Here is a 27,842-nt window from a genome sequence, read left to right on the forward strand (position 1 = left end):
AGGGGGGCTTAACTTTAGTCCTCGGGACCCCTGTCAGCTTGTAAGGATATCCCAGCTTCAGCACAGGTGGCTCAATCAGTGGCTCAGACTGAGCCTCTAATTGAGTCACCTGTGCTGAAGCAGGGACTGATTAAGTCACCTGTGCTGAAGCTGGGGTATCCGTAAAGCCTGACCTGTCAGGGGGGAGGCGTTTGAGGGCTGGAGTCGAGCCCCCTGCACTAATAGGTGCTAAACCTTTAGGTTAATTTGGCCAAGAACCGTATAGTAAATATGGCCTGAGAGGGGGGAGAGGAGGCGAGGAGGGCGGTGGAGGGGAGGGGGGGTGGAGGGATGGAGGGGGGGAAGAGGAGGGAAAGGGGGGGGGGAGAGGGAAAGAAGGGGGAGAAGAGGAGGGAAAGAAGGGGGGGGAAGAGGAGGGAAAGGGGGGGGAAGAGGAGGGAAAGGGGGGGAAGAGGAGGGAATGGGGGGGAAGAAGAGGGAATGGGGGGGGGAGGAGGGAAAGGGGGGGAGAGGAGGGAAAGGGGGGGGGGAGAGGAGGGAAAGGGGGGGAGAGGAGGGAAAGGGGTGGGAGAGGAGGGAAAGGGGGGGGAGAGGAGGAAAAGGGGGGGAGAGGAGGGAAAGGGGTGGGAGAGGAGGAAAAGGGGGGGGGGGAGAGGAGGGAAAGGGGGGGGAGAGGAGGGAAAGGGGGGGGGAGAGTAGGGAAAGGGGGGGGGGAGAGGGCCAACAGGAAGCCGTGATGTCATCTGGTGCGGCTTCCCATTGGCCCACGTGATGCGGGAGCTTTAGACTTGCAGGAGATACCGGCGCTCACTACTGAGATCTGTATCTCGGGAAGCAGGGGGTCTCTGGAGCTAAAATGAATGGGGTTCATCTCTGGAGACCCCCGGCATCAATTCTAAAAAATATGCTACAAAACCGCTTGCTTGGATCACTCCTTAAGGGATTGCAGATGGACCCGTGTCTTCTGCAAACTCATGTTCTGTGGTAGTAAGGGATTGCAGATGGACCCGTGTCTTCTGCAAACTCATGTTCTGTGGTAGTAAGGGATTGCAGATGGACCCGTGTCTTCTGCAAACTCATGTTCTGTGGTAGTAAGGGATTGCTAGTGTTGGGTCCCCGGTTCAGCCTCTCCTCTCCCCCACGAGAACATTACCGCCGTGCTCCGTGGAACACCGAACCTTTTTGACGCCCAGGATGTCCTCGATGAGAGTGGCCGTCTGAAGGAACGTCTTTTTGTTGGTCATCAACGTGAACAGGAAGAGCACAAAATCGCTCCTTTCCGCCAAGCGCTTGGTGACGCCCTCCGTCTACAGGGGAAAGACAGAAAGCCACGCGTGTGAGGGGGCCCCGGGGGGGTCTTCGCTCGTGCACCCCACTGCAGTTAAAAGAAACCCTTATATTTGCTCCTTTAAAAAGTTACGGAAGACAAAAAAGCTCAAGCGCCCCAAACTTGAAAATAAAAAGTCAATAGAAAGTCATTTTAAATGACAAAGTCATAGCAGCAGCCAACGTTTCGGTGACATGCAAGCACCTTCATTAGGTATTCCCCCCCTCAACCGGGTCATTAAAACTGGCACCCCCCCCCCCCCCCCCCGAAATAAAAGGTTTTCTTCATAATGCTAAGGGATTTCCATTTCCCTCCGTTGCCAGTTCTAATTGCACCGAATCGCAGATAATATAAACGCTTCATTCATTTAACCCTTTAGGCACTGCCACAATAATTATTTTTTTACCGTAGGTTTGAGGAAGGGGGTTTCCGAAGCTCAGCCCCGTTACATTTCTGCTTCGGGGACCCCCCTGCTTCCAGAGATACTCGCCTCCGAAAGGGGCGGCGGTATCCCGCTGCTTTGTAAAGCTCCTGCGTCACACGGGCTAATAGGAAGCCGCAGCAATGACATCACGGCTTCCCATTAGTCCACGTGATCCCTGCAAGCCGACCGGAGCGTCTACCGGCACACCCTACGGGAGAGGTCTGTATCTCCGGAAGCAGGGGGTCCCTGGGGCTGAAATTAAAGGGGTTCAGCTGCAAAGACCCCGTGCTTCAATCCTGTGCTAACATAAAAATATAAAAATGTAAGTCCCCAGCTTGGATCGCTGCTTTAAATAAGTTTTTTGATCAAAAGAAGCAACCAAATGATTTTGTTTAAAGACTTGGGATCAAAAATGCTAAATTTCACTCATCAATTGGAGCCGGTTTGGAAAGTAGCGCAGGGTCTCTCTATTTGTGCTCTGTAAATGTCTGGCCAATTCCCTTTCCCTAACTCCTACGGTATTGAAGGATCTAGTGTTCCCGATGCATTTTCTTATAGGGCCAGGTCGGAGCTCACATAGTCATGTTCCCGATGCATTTTCTTATAGGGCCAGGTCGGAGCTCACATAGTCATGTTCCCGATGCATTTTCTTACAGGGCCAGGTCGGAGCTCACATAGTCATGTTCCCGATGCATTTTCTTATAGGGCCAGGTCGGAGCTCACATAGTCATGTTCCCGATGTATTTTCTTATAGGGCCAGGTCGGAGCTCACATAGTCATGTTTCCGATGCATTTTCTTATAGGGCCAGGTCGGAGCTCACATAGTCATGTTCCCGATGCATTTTCTTATAGGGCCAGGTCGGAGCTCACATAGTCATGTTCCCGATGCATTTTCTTATAGGGCCAGGTCGGAGCTCACAGTCATGTTCCCGATGTATTTTCTTATAGGGCCAGGTCGGAGCTCACATAGTCATGTTTCTCGATGCATTTATGTATTCATTTTTGGTTTCGACCAAGTGCGATTTATTATTCATTTCTGACGCTAGCAACTTGTTCATCGCATTTTTGTACGTCACGCAAATTGATACCGCCTCAGAACCAAAAGGAGTTTGCCAACGCTCGCTAAAGATGGACTGGGCAAAGAATGAAATGCATTCGGATATATGTACATCACTTAGCTGCTCCCAAACTCCTCTTTCACGCACCCAGAAATCACAAGCTGATGAAGACCGCGAAACACAGATGCAACGTTGCTTCATACAGCGACGCGGGATATAGGTGCTTCTTGGAGGAAATACGGGATACAGAAATCCCATCATGTTGGTGCCATGTAAAGCTACTTTAACCAGGTCTAATTAGGCGAAAGCACAGTTGTGGCACCCTGGCGTGTCACCTATCAAGGTGAGAATGTGATTAGCAGATACACGAAGGAAGCGGGAAACCAATGCATATTTTAGCATCGTACTGTGTTCCTTCCTTAATTAGAGGACCTACGGTGCTCTTAGCCTCCCGTTCTACAATATTAAGCAGTGAGGCCACGGTTAGGACAGTCTCATCGCACATATGGGAGACCCTGGCAGAATAATCTGCAATTAGAAGCAAAAGGAAAAAACAATCAAGTGGGGACTCAAGTAAAAGTACCAAGTATCCCGGAGGGGCTTGAGGACGCAGATACAGACCTCGTGGGCAGAGACCGCAAATCCCATAACGGCGCGCACCGTGCAAGTTAAAAAAATCATATCAAATGTAACTATCCAGTATCAAAACATACAAACCGGTTCAAAAACACGTAACACCAGAGGTAACAAGGAGCCCCCAGTGACAGTCGGGCCCGAGCTGTCGCCGTACAGGCCAGATGTGCGGAAAATGTGTCAATGCCTATTAGACCGGCCAAACCGAAACCACTCTCTGGTAGTCAAACCCCAAGGCAGAACCATGTTATTTGGTGGCTTAAGACAGCGGTGTGCAAACTATTTGAGCTGTGCACCCCCTGCCTGCTGCCCTCCATGCTCGCGCCCTCCTTACCTCTTTTGCCAGCGTCAAATGACGCCGTTGGGTAGTGCGACGCGATCCAGCGGTGTCATTTGACGCCGCATTGCCATGGCAATGGGCGGCAAATGACGCCGCAAGTTCATGTGACACCGCATCACATGATGTTGCGTTGCTTTGGCAACGCGTCAACAACAAGCCTCTGAATCCCGGTAAGTGAAGTTGCAGGAGCCTCACGTGATCCCCCGGTATTTAATTTATATGCCCTGGGGAAGAGCGAGGGGCCTCTGCAACCGCCCGCCCCCCCACCCCCTGAAAAATCATGCGCCGCCTCCCAGTTTGCACCCCCCTGGCTTAAGACATGTGTCCAGGACATACGTGAAAACAAGAGGTAACTCTCAAAGTATTACTTCCTGGTAAAACATTTTATAAATAATGTCCCAGGCTTAATATCTAGCCCTATCAGCAGGCAGACTTGGTTCACTGAGGTGTTCCCATAATTACATACATAATGGTGTTGATATCAGCGCCGTTCAGGCCAGTCTTCGGAAAAAAGTTATAGCGAAACGAGCATGGAGGCAGTCATGGCAGTTCCTATCCTCACGATCCTTATTATCTAATGGAAGCGGCTGCTAAATCAGAGCTGATCAACTGATGTGCTTCCAAACGTCACCATCTTCTTTGTGTGGTGTGCATTAGATTTCCATGTCAACATTAGCCATACACTGCACCTTCGGTTTATGAGACTAAAAGGTTGATCCCCAGCTGTACTGGTTCCAGTACGCTCATGAAACCGGTTCGCTTAGAGTATTTACAATTCCACCGGTTTATTTCCTTACCTCGGGTTTCTAATGTAGCCATTTGTGACAATAGTGTCTGCAATGTCTTCCAGTACCCCCGATTTTAACAGACCGTGTGTCATTTTATTGCCGGCTCTACACAATTAGGCTCTTGAGCTGGTGTGGCTACTCCATCTCTCTTTACGGTCTGTAAATTCTTGGTCCGTTGAGGAAAGCGGAAAGTCTGATATCTTCCCTGTAGACATGAAACGATTGTACTTGTCCATCACAGGTTGGGAGATTCTGAGAAGTAGCTGGTGATGTTTTCTGTACTAGACATCATATGGGTGTCCGTGAGCATGTCTGACACTTCCAAATGCGGTCATCAGATGTTCCATCTTCCATCCACCAGAGGAAGAGAAGAAAGACGAGGTGTGTGCCGAGCGCGCACGTTGCAATTGAAACTTTTGTGTTTGGTCACTGAAATTTTAATTATACTCGCAAAAGTCTTTCATTCAAATCAAAAACATCAAAATGAAAATACCATTTCACTGGCAAAACACAAGGAAGTTTCACTTAGAACGCGCCGTGCTCGGCACACCCCCCGTCTTTTTTGTTTCTTTGTTAAACCAAATACTCTAATCTCACCTACCTACATGAGATTTGAAGCATGCCTATATAGCACTAAAATTAATGTGAAATGAATGTAGATTTGTAGAGATATCACGTACAAACTTAAAATGACATAGTCAATGAAGAATAGCCAAGTGCCTACTCCATGGCACAGTAAATAATGAATTGCGTGTAGGGGCTTCTGTTGACATAAGAGACAAAAAGCATGAAGGTCAAAAGGGGCAAGAAAGTACCAAGAGTTACACGGTCTGCTCCTCTTTCTTATCTTGTTCTCTTCGGCTGCCCTTCATACCCTCTAATCAATAATGTAATCTATTAACTTATTTATAGCCTTTCATTCCTTACCATTTAATTAACTCAACAACTGCAGAAAAATGTATTTTCAACATGATGCCTAGTTAGTAACAACATATTTGTGGTGCTTCCCGCACTTGTAAAACACGACTTGCTGTTTTGGTCCTGATAAAAACTAAAAAATAGTTGATGGATAATTGTTTTTGGTGGAAAAATCCAGAAATAACCATGTTTCTAAATGACCAAAAATGCAAAACAAAAAAGTCTGGGTGCGTGCCCTTCTGCGCATGTGGATTTTAGCCACTTCTGCGCATGCGCGTGCGAGGTTGACTTCTGCGGCGCAGGGCGCGTCTGCGCATGCAGCTGAGAGTAGCCAGCAGGGGCATGTGCATTACGTCACTTCCGTTACATATATTCGTTCCCAATGAAGGAGATTTTGTGCTATGAGAATTTACTAGGTGCCAGCAAAGAAGTTTCACTTCAAAACATTTCCATGCGTCTCTCCTTGGGTTCATATGACGTGCAGTGTTGGGTAATGTACTACATTTAATACGAGGAAAGCCCAACAATCCATCTTGAGCATATTAGAAGAATTTGGCTTGAAAGACAAAGTATGATCGTGCGACTGTTTGTGGTGTATTGTCCACCCAACTGTCATCCTTGATTAACATTAATTAGGAGTCATGGAATACATTTTCTATGGTTAAAGTGTTGAGTGTGTCTGGTGTAGTTCTTCCGGAACTACTTCTGGGACTTCCGGTGAGGTTATTGCTTTAGGAGCAATCTCACGACTACAACTGGCGCCCGGAGGCCGGAAACTGAACGGATGAGGCTCTATTTTCATTTTGACCAGGCTGGCCGCTGTCGGATCGGTCAGCCCCAGCACCCCCTAGAAAACGAGCAAGTGTCTCTTACTTGCAGGGCCCTTTTGATGTACCAGGTACAAGTTAATAGCAACAAATAAAAATAAAAGTTTAGAACCTTGATTGACAGCTCAAATAAACTCGGGACAAGCAGAATAGATGCCTCCCCCGACTTTCTTCTCCAACATGATCCTCTTTGCTGGCGGTCAAGATGGATTTTCCAGTGGTTCTAATATCATACAGTATGATCGTGATTGTGGTGGTTCGAGTGCTTCCAAGTCTGCAACATCTTGTGTAGTATGTGTATGTGTAGTATGTGTAGTATGTGTATGTGTAGTATGTGTATGTGTAGTACTGCGTCTGATCAACCACAGAATTATCTATTGCAGGAGTGACCAACACCAGTCCTCAAGGGCCACCAACAGGCCAGGTACTAGGGATATCCCTGCTTCAGCACAGGTGGCTCAATGACTGAGCCGTCTGTGTTGAAGCAGGGCAATACGGAAATCCTGACCTGTGGGTGGCCCTTGAGGACCGGAGTTGCCCACCTCTGATCTAGATTAATGAATAAAGATTCACACAAAGATCGCCTCAGGGGTCGTATACATTTGGAAAAAAAATTACTCCGGACACTGGGTAATGGATCGGTCCAAGCCACAGCCTTTAAAATAAACAGCAGTAACACACTGCATATTTGGAACTGGAAGTCCCAGACAAGATATTGAAAGGCACAATGGCTCAAGGCCATAAAAGATTCACCTTGAAATCAAATATATAGTTCACAAAAGGGTTTACCAATCATAAATTAAGCCCCCGCCACATTCCTTGCCCTTAATGGAACAAATACAAGATCCATTCCCCATTGTCCAAATATACCAACCCACACGTCTGAATATATCTGTATCCACGTGTGTTAAACTATCCTAGAAATAGCACGTGCAACCTCTGCAGTGACTGGAAACCATGCCAAGAGTTCTGAGCCGCAGCATGAAACGCCTCAAATTCCAGACTGCCACTGCACTGCAAGACTAGCTTGGGTAACCAGTCCGTACAGGAAGTCGTGGAGACCGGCATCTCCGGCACTTCAACGCCGAATGCGCTCTCCATCTTTGCGACTGAAGCGTAAATGAGTGTGCGTTATCTTCTTGGCTTCAATCTGATTTACATCCACGGCTTTGGATCCATCCCCAGGACTGGCAAGGGCCACACGTCTAGGACCGGCAAGGAGGCCCACCGAAGTCCGACGCGGGCGGAACCTGCGAGGCTCAGTCACACAGGACTGGGTCGGTGGTGTAAGCAGAGGTCGACGCTGACCGGCTAGTACACAAAGGAACTGCAGACCGCCCTACAGTCCGGTATGGACAAAACAACTAGGAGAGATTGTGGGCAGGATTATCCTCTCCACCATAAGGGTCGATCTAGTTCCTACCAAATAAAAACATGGGCAATATATAGAATTAGTGCTACCGTGGCAAGACGCACCATCCTCTCCACGGTAAAATAAATAGGCCGCTGTGGCCTACAGGACATTTAAGCCCCAAGTAGTACAGGCGCTACTCCGGGTAACATAGGAACTAACATCCCCAGAGTTTAAATTAACACAGATCCGCTCTGAAGACCCCAACATCCCATCCAAGTTTAAAATAAAATAAAAAAATAGGGGGGGGGGGCGGTTGGAGGGGGGCTATTTCACTTAAATTGACGGTTGGTTTTTAATTTTCAGCTTCCGCCTTTCCTTCCTGCGATGATTATGTCTCCGTCACCACCCTAAACAATCCCTTTTTATTTCTACTAACCCCCGCCTGCTGTGTCCGTCCTCACTCACACCCCCTTCCTTTCCCACCGCTTGCCTACGCTGTCTTCGTACAGTCACTCTGATCCCGTCATTAGCCAAACCGATAACTGTGTCGGACACAAAGTCCCCAATGGAATCAGACACTTCGTGGCGCCTATTTCGCTGCCGGCATTTGGCCGCCGAGTGACCTTTTGAGGCAGCCGCTCGGTCACTGCCGGCCGTTTCGCCAATAAGGTAAGTTAGCTTAAGGGGTTTAAGCGCCGAGGGTAAGGGGATTTGGGCGCCGAGGGTAGTGGGGATTTGGGCATCGAGGGTAGGAGGGTATGGACGCCGAAGGTAGGGGGGTATGGGTGCCAAGGATAGGGGGTATGGGCGCCGAGGGTAAGAGCGAATGGGCACCGAGAGTAAGGGGGTATGGGCGCCGAGGGTAAGGGGTATGGGCGCTGACTGTAACGGGGGTTTGGGCGCTGACGGTAAGGGGGTTTGGGCGCCGACGGTAAGGGGGTTTGGGCGCCGACGGTAAGGGGGTTTAGGCGCCGACGGTAAGGGGGTTTGGGCGCCGAGGGCAAGGGGGTTTGGGCGCCGAGGGCAAGGGGGTTTGGGCGCCGAGGGCAAGGGGGTTTGGGCGCCGAGGGCAAGGGGGTTTGGGCGCCGAGGGCAAGGGGGTTTGGGCGCCGAGGGCAAGGGGGTTTGGGCGCCGAGGGCAAGGGGGTTTGGGCGCCGAGGGTAGGGGGGTTTGGGGCTGAGGGCGAGGGGTTAAGATTATACGATTAACGGCTAGCGTTAGTTTTAGGATTAGGGATTTTGATGGTAAGGGGTGAAATAGGGGCTTACCTTGGCGGCGAAGCGGCCGGCGACGACATGTCCCTGCGACGAGGTGAGTGACGGCAAAACGTCCGCGACCAAATGTCCTAGACCGGTCCCTGAAGCCTGAATTATATCAAAGCGCTCAGTTTCTCGCAGGACCCAATAAAGTGACACTTTAAAGCTACTGTATTCTGTGCCCGTGTGTTTGCCGGCTACGCGAGACCGCGCTTTCATCGGCAAAGCGTAAGTACATTTATATTAAGAAATAAAATCTTACGCATATGCAGGTGTTGTACAGGATGCTCAGGCAGTCCTTAATCAGGTCATCGCTGGCTGCAAGACAAGACAACGTGGGTAAGATCAAACGCCGCCCGGCAAACGGCAAACGCCGCCCGGCAAACGGCAAACCCCGGCCGGCAAACGGCAAACCCCGCCCGGCAAACGGCAAACGCCGCCCGGCAAACGGCAAACCCCGGCCGGCAAACGGCAAACGCCGCCCGGCAAACAGGCTATGCAGTAAAAGGGATTCAGAAATATTATTAATAACCGTGTGGAGGTGTTTCAAAGACATAGCAAAATGTAGGCATAATGTGGGACATGAAAGTAAATCTGCACACAGGTCAGATAATCCCGCACTGGCCCAGTCCCTGGTAACGTCACGTTAAGACTAACAACGTGTCTTCAAAAGTCGCGCACTGCGTTTTCTCCCGTAAAGAGCACAGCGGCAACTGCGATTTACTCCCGGGGGCTCTGGGGGAGGGCGAGGGATCATTCATCTTGTTTCACTGGTAACGTAATTAGATATATATCACCTGTCTCAGGGAACCAATAGGAATGGGGAACCAGAATAAAGGGGTATTTAAAGAGACCATCTCTCCTAGGGGCAAAGTGTACTAATGGCAGTGACAGGGTTAAGGGGTCAGTCTCTCCTAGGGGCAAAGTGTACTAATGGCAGTGACATGGTTAAGGGGTCAGTCCATCCTAGGGGCAAAGTGTACTAACGGCAGTGACATGGTTAAGGGCTCAGTCCATCCTAGGGCCAAAGTGTACTAATGGCAGTGACAGGGTTAAGGGGTCAGTCCCTCCTAGGGCCAAAGTGTACTAATGGCAGTGACATGGTTAAGGGGTCAGTCTCTCCTAGGGGCAAAGTGTACTAATGGCAGTGACAGGGTTAAGGGGTCAGTCTCTCCTAGGGGCAAAGTGTACTAATGGCAGTGACATGGTTAAGTGGTCAGTCCATCCTAGGGCCAAAGTGTACTAACGGCAGTGACATGGTTAAGGGCTCAGTCCATCCTAGGGCCAAAGTGTACTAATGGCAGTGACATGGTTAAGGGGTCAGTCCCTCCTAGGGGCAAAGTGTACTAATGGCAGTGACATGGTTAAGGGGTCAGTCTCTCTTAGGGCAAAATGTACTAATGGCAGTGACATGGTTAATAGGTCAGTCCCTCCAAGGGATAAAGTGTACTAATGGCAGTGACATGGTTAAGGGGTCAGTCCCTCCTAGGGCCAAAGTGTACTAATGGCAGTGACATGGTTATGGGGTCAGTCCCTCCTATGGACAAAGTGTATTACTGACAGTGACATGGTTAAGGAGTCAGTCCCTCCTAGGGGCAAAGTGTACTAATGGCAGTGACAGGGTTAAGGAGTCAGTCCCTCCTAGGGGCAAAGTGTACTAATGGCAGTGACATGGTTAAGGGGTCAGTCCCTCCTAGGGGCAAAGTGTACTAACGGCAGTGACATGGTTAAGGGGTCAGTCCCTCCTAGGTGCAAAGTGTACTAACGGCAGTGACATGGTTAAGGGGTCAGTCCCTCCTAGGGGCAAAATGTACTAATGGCAGTGACATGGTTAAGGGGTCAGTCCCTCCTAGGGGCAAAGTGTACTAATGGCAGTGACATGGTTAAGGGGTCAGTCCCTCCTAGGGGCAAAGTGTACTAATGGCAGTGACATGGTTAAGGGGTCAGTCCCTCCTAGGGGCAAAGTGTACTAATCGCAGTGACATGATTAAGGGGTCAGTCCCTCCTAGGGGCAAAGTGTACTAATGGCAGTGACACGGTTAAGGGGACAGTCCCTCCTAGGGGCAAAATTTACTAATGGCAGTGACACGGTTAAGGGGACAGTCCCTCCTAGGGGCAAAGTGTACTAATGGCAGTGACACGGTTAAGGGGACAGTCCCTCCTAGGGGCAAAATTTACTAATGGCAGTGACACGGTTAAGGTGTCAGTCCCTCTTGGGGCAAAGTGTACTAATGGCAGTGACATGGTTAAGGGGTCAGTCCCTCCTAGGGGCAAAGTGTACTAATGGCAGTGACATGGTTAAGGGGTCAGTCCCTCCTAGGGGCAAAGTGTACTAATGGCAGTGACATGGTTAAGGGGTCAGTCCCTCCTAGGGGCAAAGTGTACTAATGGCAGTGACATGGTTAAGGGATCAGTCCCTCCTAGGGGCAAAGTGTACTAATGGCAGTGACATGGTTAAGGGGTCAGTCCCTCCTAGGGACAAAGTGTACTAATGGCAGTGACATGGTTAAGGGGTCAGTCCCTCCTAGGGGCAAAGTGTACTAATGGCAGTGATATGGTTAAGGGGTCAGTCCCTCCTAGGGGCAAAGTGTACTAATGGCAGTGACATGGTTAAGGGGTCAGTCCCTCCTAGGGGCAAAGTGTACTAATGGCAGTGACATGGTTAAGGGGTCAGTCCCTCCTAGGGGCAAAGTGTTCTAATGGCAGTGACATGGTTAAGGGGTCAGTCCCTCCTAGGGGCAAAGTGTACTAATGGCAGTGACATGGTTAAGGGGTCAGTCCCTCCTAGGGGTAAAGTGTACTAATGGCAGTGACATGCTTAAGGGGTCAGTCCCTCCTAGGGGCAAAGTGTACTAATGGCAGTGACATGGTTAAGGGGTCAGTCCCTCCTAGGGGCAAAGAGTACTAATGGCAGTGACAGGGTTAAGGGGTCAGTCCCTCCTAGGGGCAAAGTGTACTAATGGCAGTGACAGGGTTAAGGGGTCAGTCCCTCCTAGGGGCAAAGTGTACTAATGGCAGTGACATGGTTAAGGGGTCAGTCCCTCCTAGGGGCAAAGTGTACTAATGGCAGTGACATGGTTAAGGGGTCTGTCCCTCCTAGGGGCAAACTGTACTAATGGCAGTGACATGGTTAAGGGGTCAGTCCCTCCTAGGGGAAAAGTGTACTAATGGCAGTGACATGGTTAAGGGGTCAGTCCCTCCTAGGGGCAAAGTGTGCTAATGGCAGTGACAGGGTTAAGGGGTCAGTCCCTCCTAGGGGCAAAGTGTACTAATGGCAGTGACAGGGTTAAGGGGTCAGTCCCTCCTAGGGGCAAAGTGTACTAATGGCAGTGACATGGTTAAGGGGTCAGTCCCTCCTAGGGGCAAAGTGTACTAATGGCAGTGACATGGTTAAGTGGTCAGTCCCTCCTAGGGGCAACGTGTACTAATGGCAGTGATAGGGTTAAGGGGTCACATCTGGGTGATTGATGACAATTTGTTAAAGTTATTATGGAAACACGCCGAGATGAGACCTGGGAGGGGGGGGGGGGGGGGGGGCTGCTCCTTCAGTCTGATGTCACGGTGTGAACAAGAGTTTGCACAGGCAGAGCCCCCATCCTCCCCCTCTTATTATTAGCTCTGATAAGGATGGGGTGGGCCAAGGGTAAATAAAACAGCAGATTGACCCAAATACCACAATTCAGAGACCAATTCCTCTCCAAAATAAGAAACTAACCATATATTAGCTATTAGTACAGTTACATTTGTTTAGGGAAAGCAATGACACCATTAAACTCTTTATATAAAGGGGTTCCGTCCGGTTCCGTCCGGTTCCGCCGGGTGACAACTTTAACACAGAACCACAACGTAAGGGAGCTAACTCGCTCACAGACTTCAAATGACCTCGGAGGTCTGGCCATTCCCAAAGTTCAGGACTGATAGAAACAAATACGACCTTCCACCCGAGCCTAGCGCAAGGAGGAGGGGGAGACGGCACGCGGGGGGGGGGGGGGGGGAGACGGCACGCGGGGGGGGGGAGACGGCACGGGGGGGGGGGAGAGACGGCACGGGGGGGGGGAGACGGCACGGGGGGGGGGGGGAGGAGACGGCACGGGGGGGGCGGGGGGAGACGGCACGGGGGGGGGGAGAGACGGCACGGGGGGGGGGGGAGACGGCACGGGGGGGGGGAGGAGACGGCACGGGGGGGCGGGGGGAGACGGCACGGGGGGGCGGGGGGAGACGGCACGGGGGGCGGGGGGAGACGGCACGGGGGGGCAGGGGGAAACGGCACGGGGGGGCAGGGGGAGACGGCGCAGTGGTGGGGAGGAGGGAGAGATGGCACGGGGGGGGGAGACGGCGCAGTGGTGGGGAGGAGGGGGAGACGGCACGGGGGGGGAGACGGCGCAGTGGTGGGGAGGAGGGAGAGACGGCACGGGGGGGGGGGGGAGACGGCGCAGTGGTGGGGAGGACGGGGAGGTGGCACGGGGGGGGGGGGGGGAGACGGCGCACATGCTCACTCACTTTTCTGTTTGTTCTTCTGCGGAAGAATGCTTGGCGTCATGAGGATTTCCACCAGAAGCTGGAGAGAAACACAAATACGTGTTATACAGAAATGAGACCGGTCCTTGTGTTTGTATAGAGTTTACAGCAAAGTAATGTACACACTACACGGAGGAAGGTCCTTTGTAAAGAATCAAAACGGTAGTCGGTATGTGCACATAGGTGTGCGTGTGTGTAGGTAGGTGTGTGTAAATAGGTGTGTATGTAGGTGTAGATAGGTGTGTGTGTGTCTAGGTGTGTAGGCGTGTGTGTAGGTGTAGATAGGTGTGTAGACGTGTATGTGTATGTGTAGATAGGTGTGTAGACGTGTGCGTGTGTGTAGGTAGGTGTGTGTAAATAGGAGTGTATGTAGGTGTAGATAGGTGTGTGTGTCTAGGTGTGTAGACGTGTATGTGTAGGTGTAGATAGGTGTGTAGACGTGTGTGTGTGTGTGTAGGCGTAGGCGTGTGTGTAGGCAGGTGTGTGTAAATAGGTGTGTAGGCGTGTGTGTGTGTCTAGGTGTGTAGGCGTGTGTGTAGGTGTAGATAGGTGTGTAGACGTGTATGTGTAGATAGGTGTGTGGGCGTGTGTGTGTCTAGGTGTGTAGGCGTGTGTGTAGGTGTAGATAGGTGTATAGGCGTGTATGTGTAGATAGGTGTGTAGGCGTGTATGTGTAGGTGTAGATAGGTGTGTAGACGTGTGTGTGTGTGTAGGCGTAGGCGTGTGTGTAGGCAGGTGTGTGTAAATAGGTGTGTAGGCGTGTGTGTGTGTCTAGGTGTGTAGGCGTGTGTGTAGGTGTAGATAGGTGTGTAGACGTGTATGTGTAGATAGGTGTGTAGGCGTGTGTGTGTGTGTCTAGGTGTGTAGGCGTGTGTGTAGGTGTAGATAGGTGTATAGGCGTGTATGTGTAGATAGGTGTGTAGGCGTGTATGTGTATGTGTAGATAGGTGTATAGGCGTGTATGTGTAGATAGGTGTGTAGGCGTGTATGTGTAGGTGTAGATAGGTGTGTAGGCGTGTATGTGTAGGTGTAGATAGGTGTGTAGACGTGTGTGTAGGTGTAGATAGGTGTGTAGACGTGTGTGTAGGTGTAGATAGGTGTGTAGGCATGTATGTGTAGGTGTAGATAGGTGTGTAGGCGTGTATGTGTAGGTGTAGATAGGTGGGTGTATGGTACTGTTGGACCACTGAGACAAATACAGGTCGGAGGTATTTAACAACAATGCCAAATAACGCACATTTAACCTATTAAACACGAGCTGAAATCCCCGGCTAAAGAACACCCCCCCCCCCCCCCCCCCCCCGCCATGTGAGGTCCTGAAGTGTGCGAGCGAGAACCTCTAAGGCTTTGTCCCCGGAGGCCGCGGCGAGCGCGGCGCACACACGGTACGGCTTCCTATGGGGCTGGCCCCAGTAACTGCCTGCACGCCCCGGCGCGATCCGCCTTTGGTAAATGACAAGAGATTTGTCTGTTGGCGCGGTGGCCGAGCATTGGAAACGTCACAGCCGCGGTTCAGCAAATGAGGGCGAACCAGCCGTGTGACGTCATGGACGCGCCCCCGCCACGCCTCCCCGCTGCGAGTTGTTAGTACTCCACCTGGTCGCACTGATGCCGGGAAAGAGCCACGCCAGGCACCCTGACGCGCTCACTGGGGGCTTAGCCTAATACTGCGTGTGTGGGACATTGTACTCCCGTCCCAAACACCGAGAGCCTCTGATGCTGTGTGTGCGGGACATTGTACTCCCGTCCCAAACACTGAGAGCCTCTGACGCTGTGTGTGCGGGACATTGTACTCCCGTCCCAAACACTGAGAGCCTCTAATGCTGCGTGTGTGCGGGACATTGTACTCCCATCCCAAACACCGAGAGCCTCTAATGCTGCGTGTGCGGGACATTGTACTCCCGTCCCAAACACCGAGAGCCTCTGACGCTGTGTGTGCGGGACATTGTACTCCCGTCCCAAACACTGAGAGCCTCTAATGCTGCGTGTGTGCGGGACATTGTACTCCCATCCCAAACACCGAGAGCCTCTAATGCTGCGTGTGTGGGACATTGTACTCCCGTCCCAAACACCGAGAGCCTCTAATGCTGCGTGTGTGCGGGACATTGTACTCCCGTCCCATACACCGAGAGCCTCTAATGCTGCGTGTGTGTGGGACATTGTACTCCCGTCCCAAACACAGAGATCCTCTAATGCTGCGTGTGTGCGGGACATTGTACTCCCGTCCGAAACACCGAGATCCTCTAATGCTGCGTGTGTGTGGGACATTGTACTCCCGTCCCAACACCGAGATCCTCTAATGCTGCGTGTGTGGGACATTGTACTCTCGTCCCAAACACCGAGAGCCTCTAATGCTGCGTGTGTGCGGGACATTGTACTCCCATCCCAAACACCGAGAGACTCTAATGCTGCGTGTGGGACATTGTACTCCCGTCCCATACACCGAGAGCCTCTAATGCTGCGTGTGTGTGGGACATTGTACTCCCGTCCCAAACACAGAGAGCCTCTAATGCTGTGTGTGTGCGGGACATTGTACTCCCGTCCGAAACACCGAGATCCTCTAATGCTGAGTGTGTGTGGGACATTGTACTCCCGTCCCAACACCGAGATCCTCTAATGCTGCGTGTGTGGGACATTGTACTCTCGTCCCAAACACAGAGAGCCTCTAATGCTGCGTGTGTGTGTGTGACATTGTACTCCCATCCCAAACACCGAGAGCCTCTAATGCTGCGTGTGTGTGGGACATTGTACTCCCGTCCCAAACACCGAGAGCCTCTAATGCTGCGTGTGTGCGGGACATTGTACTCCCGTCCCATACACCGAGAGCCTCTAATGCTGCGTGTGTGTGGGACATTGTACTCCCGTCCCAAACACAGAGAGCCTCTAATGCTGTGTGTGTGCGGGACATTGTACTCCCGTCCGAAACACCGAGATCCTCTAATGCTGCGTGTGTGTGGGACATTGTACTCCCGTCCCAACACCGAGATCCTCTAATGCTGGGAGTGTGGGACATTGTACTCCCGTCCCAAACACTGAGATCCTCTAATGCTGCGTGTGTGGGACATTGTACTCTCGTCCCAAACACTGAGATCCTCTAATGCTGTGTGTGTGCGGGACATTGTACTCCCGTCCCAAACACTGAGATCCTCTAATGCTGCGTGTGTGCGGGACATTGTACTCCCATCCCAAACACCGAGAGCCTCTAATGCTGCGTGTGTGTGGGACATTGTACTCCCGTCCCAAACACCGAGAGCCTCTAATGCTGCGTGTGTGTGGGACATTGTACTCCCGTCCCAAACACTGAGATCCTCTAATGCTGCGTGTGTGGGACATTGTACTCCCGTCCCAAACACCGAGAGCCTCTAATGCTGTGTGTGTGCGGGACATTGTACTCCCGTCCCAAACACTGAGATCCTCTAATGCTGCGTGTGTGGGACATTGTACTCCCGTCCCAAACACCGAGATCCTCTAATGCTGCGTGTGTGCGGGACATTGTACTCCCGTCCCAAACACTGAGAGCCTCTGACGCTGTGTGTGCGGGACATTGTACTCCCGTCCCAAACACTGAGAGCCTCTAATGCTGCGTGTGTGTGGGACATTGTATTCCCGTCCCAAACACCGAGAGCCTCTAATGCTGCGTGTGTGCGGGACATTGTACTCCCGTCCCAAACACTGAGATCCTCTAATGCTGTGTGTGTGGGACATTGTACTCCCGTCCCAAACACTGAGAGCCTCTAATGCTGCGTGTGTGTGTGACATTGTACTCCCGTCCCAAACACTGAGAGCCTCTAATGCTGTGTGTGTGCGGGACATTGTACTCCCGTCCCAAACACCGAGAGCCTCTAATGCTGCGTGTGTGCGGGACATTGTACTCCCGTCCCAAACACAGAGATCCTCTAATGCTGCGTGTGTGCGGGACATTGTACTCTCGTCCCAAACACCGAGAGCCTCTAATGCTGCGTGTGTGCGGGACATTGTACTCCCGTCCCAAACACCGAGAGCCTCTAATGCTGCGTGTGTGGGACATTGTACTCCCGTCCCAAACACCGAGAGCCTCTAATGCTGCGTGTGTGGGACATTGTACTCTCATCCCAAACACCGAGAGCCTCTAATGCTGCGTGTGGGACATTGTACTCCCGTCCCAAACACCGAGAGCCTCTAATGCTGTGTGTGGGACATTGTACTCCCGTCCCAAACACCGAGAGCCTCTAATGCTGCGTGTGTGCGGGACATTGTACTCCCGTCCCAAACACTGAGAGCCTCTAATGCTGCGTGTGTGCGGGACATTGTACTCCCGTCCCAAACACTGAGATCCTCTAATGCTGCGTGTGTGTGGGACATTGTACTCCCGTCCCAAACACCGAGAGCCTCTAACGCTGCGTGTGTGCGGGACATTGTACTCCCGTCCCAAACACTGAGAGCCTCTAATGCTGCGTGTGTGGGACATTGTACTCCCATCCCAAACACCGAGATCCTCTAATGCTGCGTGTGTGGGACATTGTACTCCCGTCCCAAACACTGAGAGCCTCTAATGCTGCGTGTGTGCGGGACATTGTACTCCCGTCCCAAACACTGAGATCCTCTTATGCTGCGTGTGTGTGGGACATTGTACTCCCGTCCCAAACACCGAGAGCCTCTAACGCTGCGTGTGTGCGGGACATTGTACTCTCGTCCCAAACACTGAGAGCCTCTAATGCTGCGTGTGCGGGACATTGTACTCCCGTCCCAAACATCGAGAGCCTCTAATGCTGTGTGTGCGGTACATTGTACTCCCGTCCCAAACACTGAGATCCTCTAATGCTGTGTGTGTGGGACATTGTACTCCTGTCCCAAACACTGAGAGCCTCTAATGCTGCGTGTGTGCGGGACATTGTACTCCCGTCCCAAACACCGAGATCCTCTAATGCTGCGTGTGTGTGGGACATTGTACTCCCGTCCCAAACACCGAGATCCTCTAATGCTGCGTGTGTGCGGGACATTGTACTCCCGTCCCAAACACTGAGAGCCTCTAATACTGCGTGTGTGCGGGACATTGTACTCTCGTCCCAAACACCGAGATCCTCTAATGCTGCGTGTGTGCGGGACATTGTACTCCCGTCCAAAACACTGAGATCCTCTAATGCTGCGTGTGTGCGGGACATTGTACTCCCGTCCCAAACACTGAGATCCTCTAATGCTGTGTGTGTGGGACATTGTACTCCCGTCCCAAACACTGAGAGCCTCTAATGCTGCGTGTGTGCGGGACATTGTACTCCCGTCCCAAACACTGAGAGCCTCTAATGCTGCGTGTGCGGGACATTGTACTCTCATCCCAAACACCGAGAGCCTCTAATGCTGCGTGTGTGCGGGACATTGTACTCTCGTCCCAAACACCGAGAGCCTCTAATGCTGCGTGTGTGTGGGACATTGTACTCCCGTCCCAAACACCGAGATCCTCTAATGCTGCGTGTGTGTGGGACATTGTACTCCCGTCCCAAACACTGAGATCCTCTAACGCTGCGTGTGTGGGACATTGTACTCCCGTCCCAAACACCGAGATCCTCTAATGCTGCGTGTGTGTGGGACATTGTACTCCCGTCCCAAACACTGAGAACCTCTAATGCTGCGTGTGTGGGACATTGTACTCCCGTCCCAAACACCGAGAGCCTCTAATGCTGCGTGTGTGCGGGACATTGTACTCCCGTCCCAAACACTGAGATCCTCTAATGCTGCGTGTGTGTGGGACATTGTACTCCCGTCCCAAACACCGAGAGCCTCTAATGCTGCGTGTGTGTGGGACATTGTACTCCCGTCCCAAACACCGAGATCCTCTAATGCTGCGTGTGTGTGGGACATTGTACTCCCGTCCCAAACACCGAGATCCTCTAATGCTGTGTGTGTGGGACATTGTACTCCCGTCCCAAACACCGAGAGCCTCTAATGCTGCGTGTGTGCGGGACATTGTACTCCCGTCCCAAAAACTGAGATCCTCTAATGCTGTGTGTGTGGGACATTGTACTCCCGTCCCAAACACTGAGATCCTCTAATGCTGTGTGTGTGGGACATTGTACTCCCGTCCCAAACACTGAGAGCCTCTAATGCTGCGTGTGTGTGGGACATTGTACTCCCGTCCCAAACACAGAGAGCCTCTAATGCTGCGTGTGTGCGGGACATTGTACTCCCGTCCCAAACACCGAGATCCTCTAATGCTGCGTGTGTGTGGGACATTGTACTCTCATCCCAAACACTGAGAGCCTCTAATGCTGCGTGTGCGGGACATTGTACTCCCGTCCCAAACACCGAGAGCCTCTAATGCTGTGTGTGCGGGACATTGTACTCCCGTCCCAAACACCGAGAGCCTCTAATGCTGCGTGTGTGTGGGACATTGTACTCCCGTCCCAAACACCGAGAGCCTCTAATGCTGTGTGTGTGTGTGACATTGTACTCCCATCCCAAACACAGAGATCCTCTAATGCTGCGTGTGTGGGACATTGTACTCCCATCCCAAACACCGAGAGCCTCTAATGCTGCGTGTGTGTGGGACATTGTACTCCCGTCCCAAACACTGAGAGCCTCTAATGCTGTGTGTGTGTGTGACATTGTACTCTCATCCCAAACACCGAGATCCTCTAATGCTGCGTGTGTGGGACATTGTACTCTCGTCCCAAACACAAGAGATCCTCTAATGCTGCGTGTGTGTGTGACATTGTACTCCCGTCCCAAACACAGAGAGCTTCTAATGCTGCGTGTGTGTGGGACATTGTACTCCCGTCCCAAACACCGAGAGCCTCTAACGCTGCGTGTGTGCGGGACATTGTACTCCCGTCCCAAACACTGAGAGCCTCTAATGCTGCGTGTGTGGGACATTGTACTCTCGTCCCAAACGCTGAGAGCCTCTAATGCTGCGTGTGTGTGGGACATTGTACTCCCGTCCCAAACACTGAGAGCCTCTAATGCTGCGTGTGTGTGTGACATTGTACTCCCGTCCCAAACACCGAGAGCCTCTAATGCTGTGTGTGTGCGGGACATTGTACTCCCGTCCCAAACACCGAGAGCCTCTAATGCTGCGTGTGTGCGGGACATTGTACTCTCGTCCCAAACACTGAGAGCCTCTAATGCTGCGTGTGTGTGGGACATTGTACTCCCGTCCCAAACACTGAGATCCTCTAATGCTGTGTGTGTGGGACATTGTACTCCCGTCCCAAACACTGAGAGCCTCTAATGCTGCGTGTGTGTGGGACATTGTACTCCCGTCCCAAACACTGAGATCCTCTAATGCTGTGTGTGTGGGACATTGTACTCCCGTCCCAAACACCGAGAGCCTCTAATGCTGCGTGTGTGCGGGACATTGTACTCCCGTCCCAAACACTGAGATCCTCTAATGCTGCGTGTGTGTGGGACATTGTACTCCCGTCCCAAACACCGAGAGCCTCTAACGCTGCGTGTGTGCGGGACATTGTACTCCCGTCCCAAACACTGAGAGCCTCTAATGCTGCGTGTGAGGGACATTGTACTCCCGTCCCAAACACTGAGAGCCTCTAATGCTGCGTGTGTGCGGGACATTGTACTCCCGTCCCAAACACTGAGATCCTCTAATGCTGCGTGTGTGTGGGACATTGTACTCCCGTCCCAAACACCGAGAGCCTCTAACGCTGCGTGTGTGCGGGACATTGTACTCTCGTCCCAAACACTGAGAGCCTCTAATGCTGCGTGTGCGGGACATTGTACTCCCGTCCCAAACATCGAGAGCCTCTAATGCTGTGTGTGTGGGACATTGTACTTCCGTCCCAAACACTGAGATCCTCTAATGCTGCGTGTGTGTGGGACATTGTACTCCCGTCCCAAACACTGAGAGCCTCTAATGCTGCGTGTGTGCGGGACATTGTACTCCCGTCCCAAACACTGAGATCCTCTAATGCTGCGTGTGTGTGGGACATTGTACTCCCGTCCCAAACACCGAGAGCCTCTAACGCTGCGTGTGTGCGGGACATTGTACTCCCGTCCCAAACACTGAGAGCCTCTAATGCTGCGTGTGTGGGACATTGTACTCCCGTCCCAAACACTGAGAGCCTCTAATGCTGCGTGTGTGCGGGACATTGTACTCCCGTCCCAAACACTGAGATCCTCTAATGCTGCGTGTGTGTGGGACATTGTACTCCCGTCCCAAACACCGAGAGCCTCTAACGCTGCGTGTGTGCGCGACATTGTACTCTCGTCCCAAACACTGAGAGCCTCTAATGCTGCGTGTGCGGGACATTGTACTCCCGTCCCAAACATCGAGAGCCTCTAATGCTGTGTGTGCGGGACATTGTACTCCCGTCCCAAACACTGAGATCCTCTAATGCTGCGTGTGTGTGGGACATTGTACTCCCGTCCCAAACACTGAGATCCTCTAATGCTGCGTGTGTGGGACATTGTACTCCCGTCCCAAACACCGAGAGCCTCTAATGCTGCGTGTGTGGGACATTGTACTCCCATCCCAAACACTGAGAGCCTCTAATGCTGCGTGTGTGCGGGACATTGTACTCCCGTCCCAAACACCGAGATCCTCTAATGCTGCGTGTGTGTGGGACATTGTACTCCCGTCCCAAACACCGAGATCCTCTAATGCTGCGTGTGTGCGGGACATTGTACTCCCGTCCCAAACACTGAGAGCCTCTAATGCTGCGTGTGTGCGGGACATTGTACTCTCGTCCCAAACACCGAGATCCTCTAATGCTCCGTGTGTGTGGGACATTGTACTCCCGTCCCAAATACTGAGATCCTCTAATGCTGCGTGTGTGCGGGACATTGTACTCCCGTCCCAAACACTGAGAGCCTCTAATGCTGCGTGTGTGCGGGACATTGTACTCTCGTCCCAAACACCAAGATCCTCTAATGCTGCGTGTGTGTGGGACATTGTACTCTCGTCCCAAACACCGAGATCCTCTAATGCTGCGTGTGTGCGGGACATTGTACTCTCGTCCCAAACACTGAGATCCTCTAATGCTGCGTGTGTGTGGGACATTGTACTCCCGTCCCAAACACCGAGATCCTCTAATGCTGTGTGTGTGGGACATTGTACTCCCGTCCCAAACACCGAGATCCTCTAATGCTGCGTGTGTGTGCGGGACATTGTACTCCCGTCCCAAACACCGAGAGCCTCTAATGCTGCGTGTGTGGGACATTGTACTCCCGTCCCAAACACCGAGAGCCTCTAATGCTGCGTTTGTGCGGGACATTGTACTCCCGTCCCAAACACTGAGATCCTCTAATGCTGCGTGTGTGTGGGACATTGTACTCCCGTCCCAAACACTGAGATCCTCTAATGCTGTGTGTGTGGGACATTGTACTCCCGTCCCAAACACTGAGAGCCTCTAATGCTGCGTGTGTGCGGGACATTGTACTCTCGTCCCAAACACCGAGAGCCTCTAATGCTGTGTGTGTGTGGGACATTGTACTCCCGTCCCAAACACTGAGAGCCTCTAATGCTGCGTGTGTGTGGGACATTGTACTCCCGTCCCAAACACCGAGATCCTCTAATGCTGCGTGTGTGCGGGACATTGTACTCCCGTTCCAAACACTGAGAACCTCTAATGCTGCGTGTGTGGGACATTGTACTCCCGTCCCAAACACCGAGAGCCTCTAATGCTGCGTGTGTGTGTGGGACATTGTACTCCCGTCCCAAACACCGAGATCCTCTAATGCTGCGTGTGTGTGGGACATTTTACTCCCGTCCCAAACACCGAGATCCTCTAATGCTGTGTGTGTGGGACATTGTACTCCCGTCCCAAACACTGAGAGCCTCTAATGCTGCGTGTGTGCGGGACATTGTACTCTCGTCCCAAACACCGAGAGCCTCTAATGCTGCGTGTGTGTGGGACATTGTACTCCCGTCCCAAACACCGAGATCCTCTAATGCTGCGTGTGTGTGGGACATTGTACTCCCGTCCCAAACACCGAGAGCCTCTAATGCTGCGTGTGTGTGGGACATTGTACTCCCGTCCCAAACACCGAGATCCTCTAATGCTGCGTGTGTGGGACATTGTACTCCCGTCCCAAACACCGAGAGCCTCTAATGCTGCGTGTGTGCGGGACATTGTACTCCCGTCCCAAACACCGAGATCCTCTAATGCTGTGTGCGGGACATTGTACTCCCGTCCCAAACACCGAGAGCCTCTAATGCTGCGTGTGTGTGGGACATTGTACTCCCGTCCCAAACACTGAGATCCTCTAATGCTGTGTGTGTGGGTCATTGTACTCCCGTCCCAAACACTGAGAGCCTCTAATGCTGCGTGTGTGTGGGACATTGTACTCCCGTCCCAAACACAGAGAGCCTCTAATGCTGCGTGTGTGCGGGACATTGTACTCCCGTCCCAAACACCGAGATCCTCTAATGCTGCGTGTGTGTGGGACATTGTACTCTCGTCCCAAACACTGAGAGCCTCTAATGCTGCGTGTGCGGGACATTGTACTCCCGTCCCAAACACCGAGAGCCTCTAATGCTGTGTGTGCGGGACATTGTACTCCCGTCCCAAACACCAAGAGCCTCTAATGCTGCGTGTGTGTGGGACATTGTACTCCCGTCCCAAACACAGAGAGCCTCTAATGCTGTGTGTGTGTGTGACATTGTACTCCCATCCCAAACACAGAGATCCTCTAATGCTGCGTGTGTGGGACATTGTACTCCCATCCCAAACACCGAGAGCCTCTAATGCTGCGTGTGTGTGGGACATTGTACTCCCGTCCCAAACACCGAGAACCTCTAATGCTGCGTGTGTGCGGGACATTGTACTCCCGTCCCAAACACTGAGAGCCTCTAATGCTGCGTGTGCGGGACATTGTACTCCCGTCCCAAACACCGAGAACCTCTAATGCTGTGTGTGTGTGTGACATTGTACTCTCATCCCAAACACCGAGATCCTCTAATGCTGCGTGTGTGGGACATTGTACTCTCGTCCCAAACACAAGAGATCCTCTAATGCTGCGTGTGTGTGACATTGTACTCCCGTCCCAAACACCGAGAGCCTCTAATGCTGCGTGTGTGTGTGACATTGTACTCCCGTCCCAAACACCGAGAACCTCTAATGCTGCGTGTGTGCGGGACATTGTACTCCCGTCCCAAACACCAAGAGCCTCTAATGCTGCGTGTGTGTGGGACATTGTACCCCCGTCCCAAACACCGAGAGCCTCTAATGCTGTGTGTGCGGGACATTGTACTCTCATCCCAAACACCGAGATCCTCTAATGCTGCGTGTGGGACATTGTACTCCCGTCCCAAACACCGAGAGCCTCTAACGCTGTGTGTGTGCGGGACATTGTACTACTGTCCCAAACACCGAGAGCCTCTAATACTGCGTGTGTGTGGGACATTGTACTCCCGTCCCAAACACCGAGAGCCTCTAATGCTGTGTGTGTGTGGGACATTGTACTCCCGTCCCAAACACCGAGAGCCTCTAATGCTGCGTGTGGGACATTGTACTCCCGTCCCAAACACCGAGAGACTCTAATGCTGCGTGTGTACGGGACATTGTACTCCCGTCCCAAACACAGAGATCCTCTAATGCTGTGTGTGTGCGGGACATTGTACTCCCGTCCCAAACACCGAGAGACTCTAATGCTGCGTGTGTACGGGACATTGTACTCCCGTCCCAAACACAGAGATCCTCTAATGCTGCGTGTGTGTGGGACATTGTACTCCCGTCCCAAACACAGAGATCCTCTAATGCTGCGTGTGCGGGACATTGTACTCCCGTCCCAAACACCGAGAGCCTCTAATGCTGCGTGTGTGCGGGACATTGTACTCCCGTCCCAAACACAGAGATCCTCTAATGCTGTGTGTGTGTGGGACATTGTACCCCCATCCCAAACACAGAGATCCTCTAATGCTGTGTGTGTGTGACATTGTACTCCCATCCCAAACACCGAGAGCCTCTAATGCTGCAAGTGTGTGTGTGACATTGTACTCCCGTCCCAAACACAGAGATCCTCTAATGCTGCGTGTGTGTGGGACATTGTACTCCCATCCCAAACACAGAGATCCTCTAATGCTGTGTGTGTGTGTGACATTGTACTCCCATCCCAAACACAGAGATCCTCTAATGCTGTGTGTGTGTGACATTGTACTCCCATCCCAAACACCGAGAGCCTCTAATGCTGCGTGTGTGCGGGACATTGTACTCCCGTCCCAAACACCGAGAACCTCTAATGCTGTGTGTGTGTGGGACATTGTACTCCCGTCCCAAACACAGAGATCCTCTAATGCTGCTTGTGTGTGACATTGTACTCTCATCCCAAACACCGAGAGCCTCTAATGCTGCGTGTGGGACATTGTACTCCCGTCCCAAACACTGAGAGCCTCTAATGCTGCGTGTGTGCGGGACATTGTACTCCCGTCCCAAACACCGAGATCCTCTAATGCTGCGTGTGTGGGACATTGTACTCCCGTCCCAAACACCGAGAGCCTCTAATGCTGTGTGTGTGGGACATTGTACTCCCGTCCCAAACACCGAGAGCCTCTAATGCTGCGTGTGGGACATTGTACTCCCATCCCAAACACTGAGAGCCTCTAATGCTGCGTGTGTGCGGGACATTGTACTCCCGTCCCAAACACCGAGAGCCTCTAATGCTGCGTGTGTGGGACATTGTACTCCTGTCCCAAACACCGAGAGCCTCTAATGCTGTGTGTGCGGGACATTGTATTCCCGTCCCAAACACCGAGAACCTCTAATGCTGTGTGTGTGGGACATTGTACTCCCGTCCCAAACACAGAGATCCTCTAATGCTGTGTGTGTGTGGGACATTTTACTCCCGTCCCAAACACTGAGAGCCTCTAATGCTGTGTGTGTGGGACATTGTACTCCCGTCCCAAACACTGAGATCCTCTAATGCTGCGTGTGTGCGGGACATTGTACTCTCGTCCCAAACACCGAGAGCCTCTAATGCTGCGTTTGTGTGGGACATTGTACTCCCGTCCCAAACACCGAGAGTCTCTAATGCTGTGTGTGTGTGGGACATGGTACTCCCGTCCCAAACACTGAGAGCCTCTAATGCTGCGTGTGGGACATTGTACTCCCATCCCAAACACCGAGAGCCTCTAATGCTGTGTGTGTGTGACATTGTACTCCCGTCCCAAACACCGAGAGCCTCTAATGTTGCGTGTGTGGGACATTGTACTCCCGTCCCAAACGACGAGAGCCTCTTATGCTGCGTGCGTGGGACATTGTACCCCCGTCCCAAACACCGAGATCCTCTAATGCTGCGTGTGGGACATTGTACTCCCGTCCCAAACACTGAGATCCTCTAATGCTGCGTGTGGGACATTGTACTCCCGTCCCAAACACTGAGAGCCTCTAATGCTGCGTGTGTGCGGGACATTGTACTCCCGTCCCAAACACCGAGATCCTCTAATGCTGCGTGTGGGACATTGTACTCCCGTCCCAAACACTGAGATCCTCTAATGCTGCGTGTGGGACATTGTACTCCCGTCCCAAACACTGAGATCCTCTAATGCTGCGTGTGTGCGGGACATTGTACTCTCGTCCCAAACACCGAGATCCTCTAATGCTGCGTGTGTGGGACATTGTACTCCTGTCCCAAACACCGAGAGCCTCTAATGCTGCGTGTGTGCGGGACATTGTACTCCCGTCCCAAACACCGAGAGCCTCTAATGCTGCGTGTGTGCGGGACATTGTACTCCTGTCCCAAACACTGACAGCCTCTAATGCTGTGTGTGGGACATTGTAATCCCGTCCCAAACACCGAGAGCCTCTAATGCTGCGTGTGTGCGGGACATTGTACTCCCGTCCCAAACACTGACAGCCTCTAATGCTGTGTGTGGGACATTGTACTCCCGTCCCAAACACCGAGATCCTCTAATGCTGCTTGTGCGGGACATTGTACTCCCGTCCCAAACACAGAGATCCTCTAATGCTGCGTGTGTGGGACATTGTACTCCCGTCCCAAACACCGAGAGCCTCTAATGCTGCGTGTGTGCGGGACATTGTACTCCCGTCCCAAACACCGAGAGCCTCTAATGCTGCGTGTGTGCGGGACATTGTACTCCCGTCCCAAACACCGAGATCCTCTAATGCTGTGTGTGGGACATTGTACTCCCGTCCCAAACACCGAGATCCTCTAATGCTGCGTGTGTGTGGGACATTGTACTCCCGTCCCAAACACTGAGAGCCTCTAATGCTGCGTGTGTGTGGGACATTGTACTCCCGTCCCAAACACTGAGATCCTCTAATGCTGCGTGTGTGTGGGACATTGTACTCCCGTCCCAAACACTGAGAGCCTCTAATGCTGCGTGTGTGTGGGACATTGTACTCCCGTCCCAAACACTGAGATCCTCTAATGCTGCGTGTGTGCGGGACATTGTACTCCCGTCCCAAACACCGAGATCCTCTAATGCTGCGTGTGTGCGGGACATTGTACTCTC

At 52.2% G+C, this 27,842-nt stretch overlaps 2 protein-coding genes across 4 annotated transcripts in view; both read right to left on the reverse strand.

Annotated features, from left to right (window-relative positions):
• The window catches only part of LOC142466893 (uncharacterized), a 659,285-nt gene that overhangs the window by 294,173 nt on the left and 337,270 nt on the right, over positions 1-27,842 (reverse strand).
• The window catches only part of TRPC4AP (transient receptor potential cation channel subfamily C member 4 associated protein), a 66,903-nt gene that overhangs the window by 27,834 nt on the left and 11,227 nt on the right, over positions 1-27,842 (reverse strand). For 2 of the 3 annotated variants that reach the window (XM_075572483.1, XM_075572482.1), the window contains exons 3-6: positions 13,427-13,484; positions 9,189-9,244; positions 8,939-9,034; positions 1,179-1,307 (exon numbers count right to left, since the gene is read on the reverse strand). In XM_075572483.1, the coding sequence (XP_075428598.1) occupies positions 1,179-1,307; positions 8,939-9,034; positions 9,189-9,244; positions 13,427-13,484 (339 nt within the window). The remainder of the gene's footprint in view (positions 1-1,178; positions 1,308-8,938; positions 9,035-9,188; positions 9,245-13,426; positions 13,485-27,842) is intronic. The other variant, XM_075572484.1, reaches the window with a different exon arrangement.

This window comes from Ascaphus truei, chromosome 15 (genome assembly GCF_040206685.1).
Source record: "Ascaphus truei isolate aAscTru1 chromosome 15, aAscTru1.hap1, whole genome shotgun sequence".
In the NCBI taxonomy this organism is placed as follows: domain Eukaryota; kingdom Metazoa; phylum Chordata; class Amphibia; order Anura; family Ascaphidae; genus Ascaphus; species Ascaphus truei.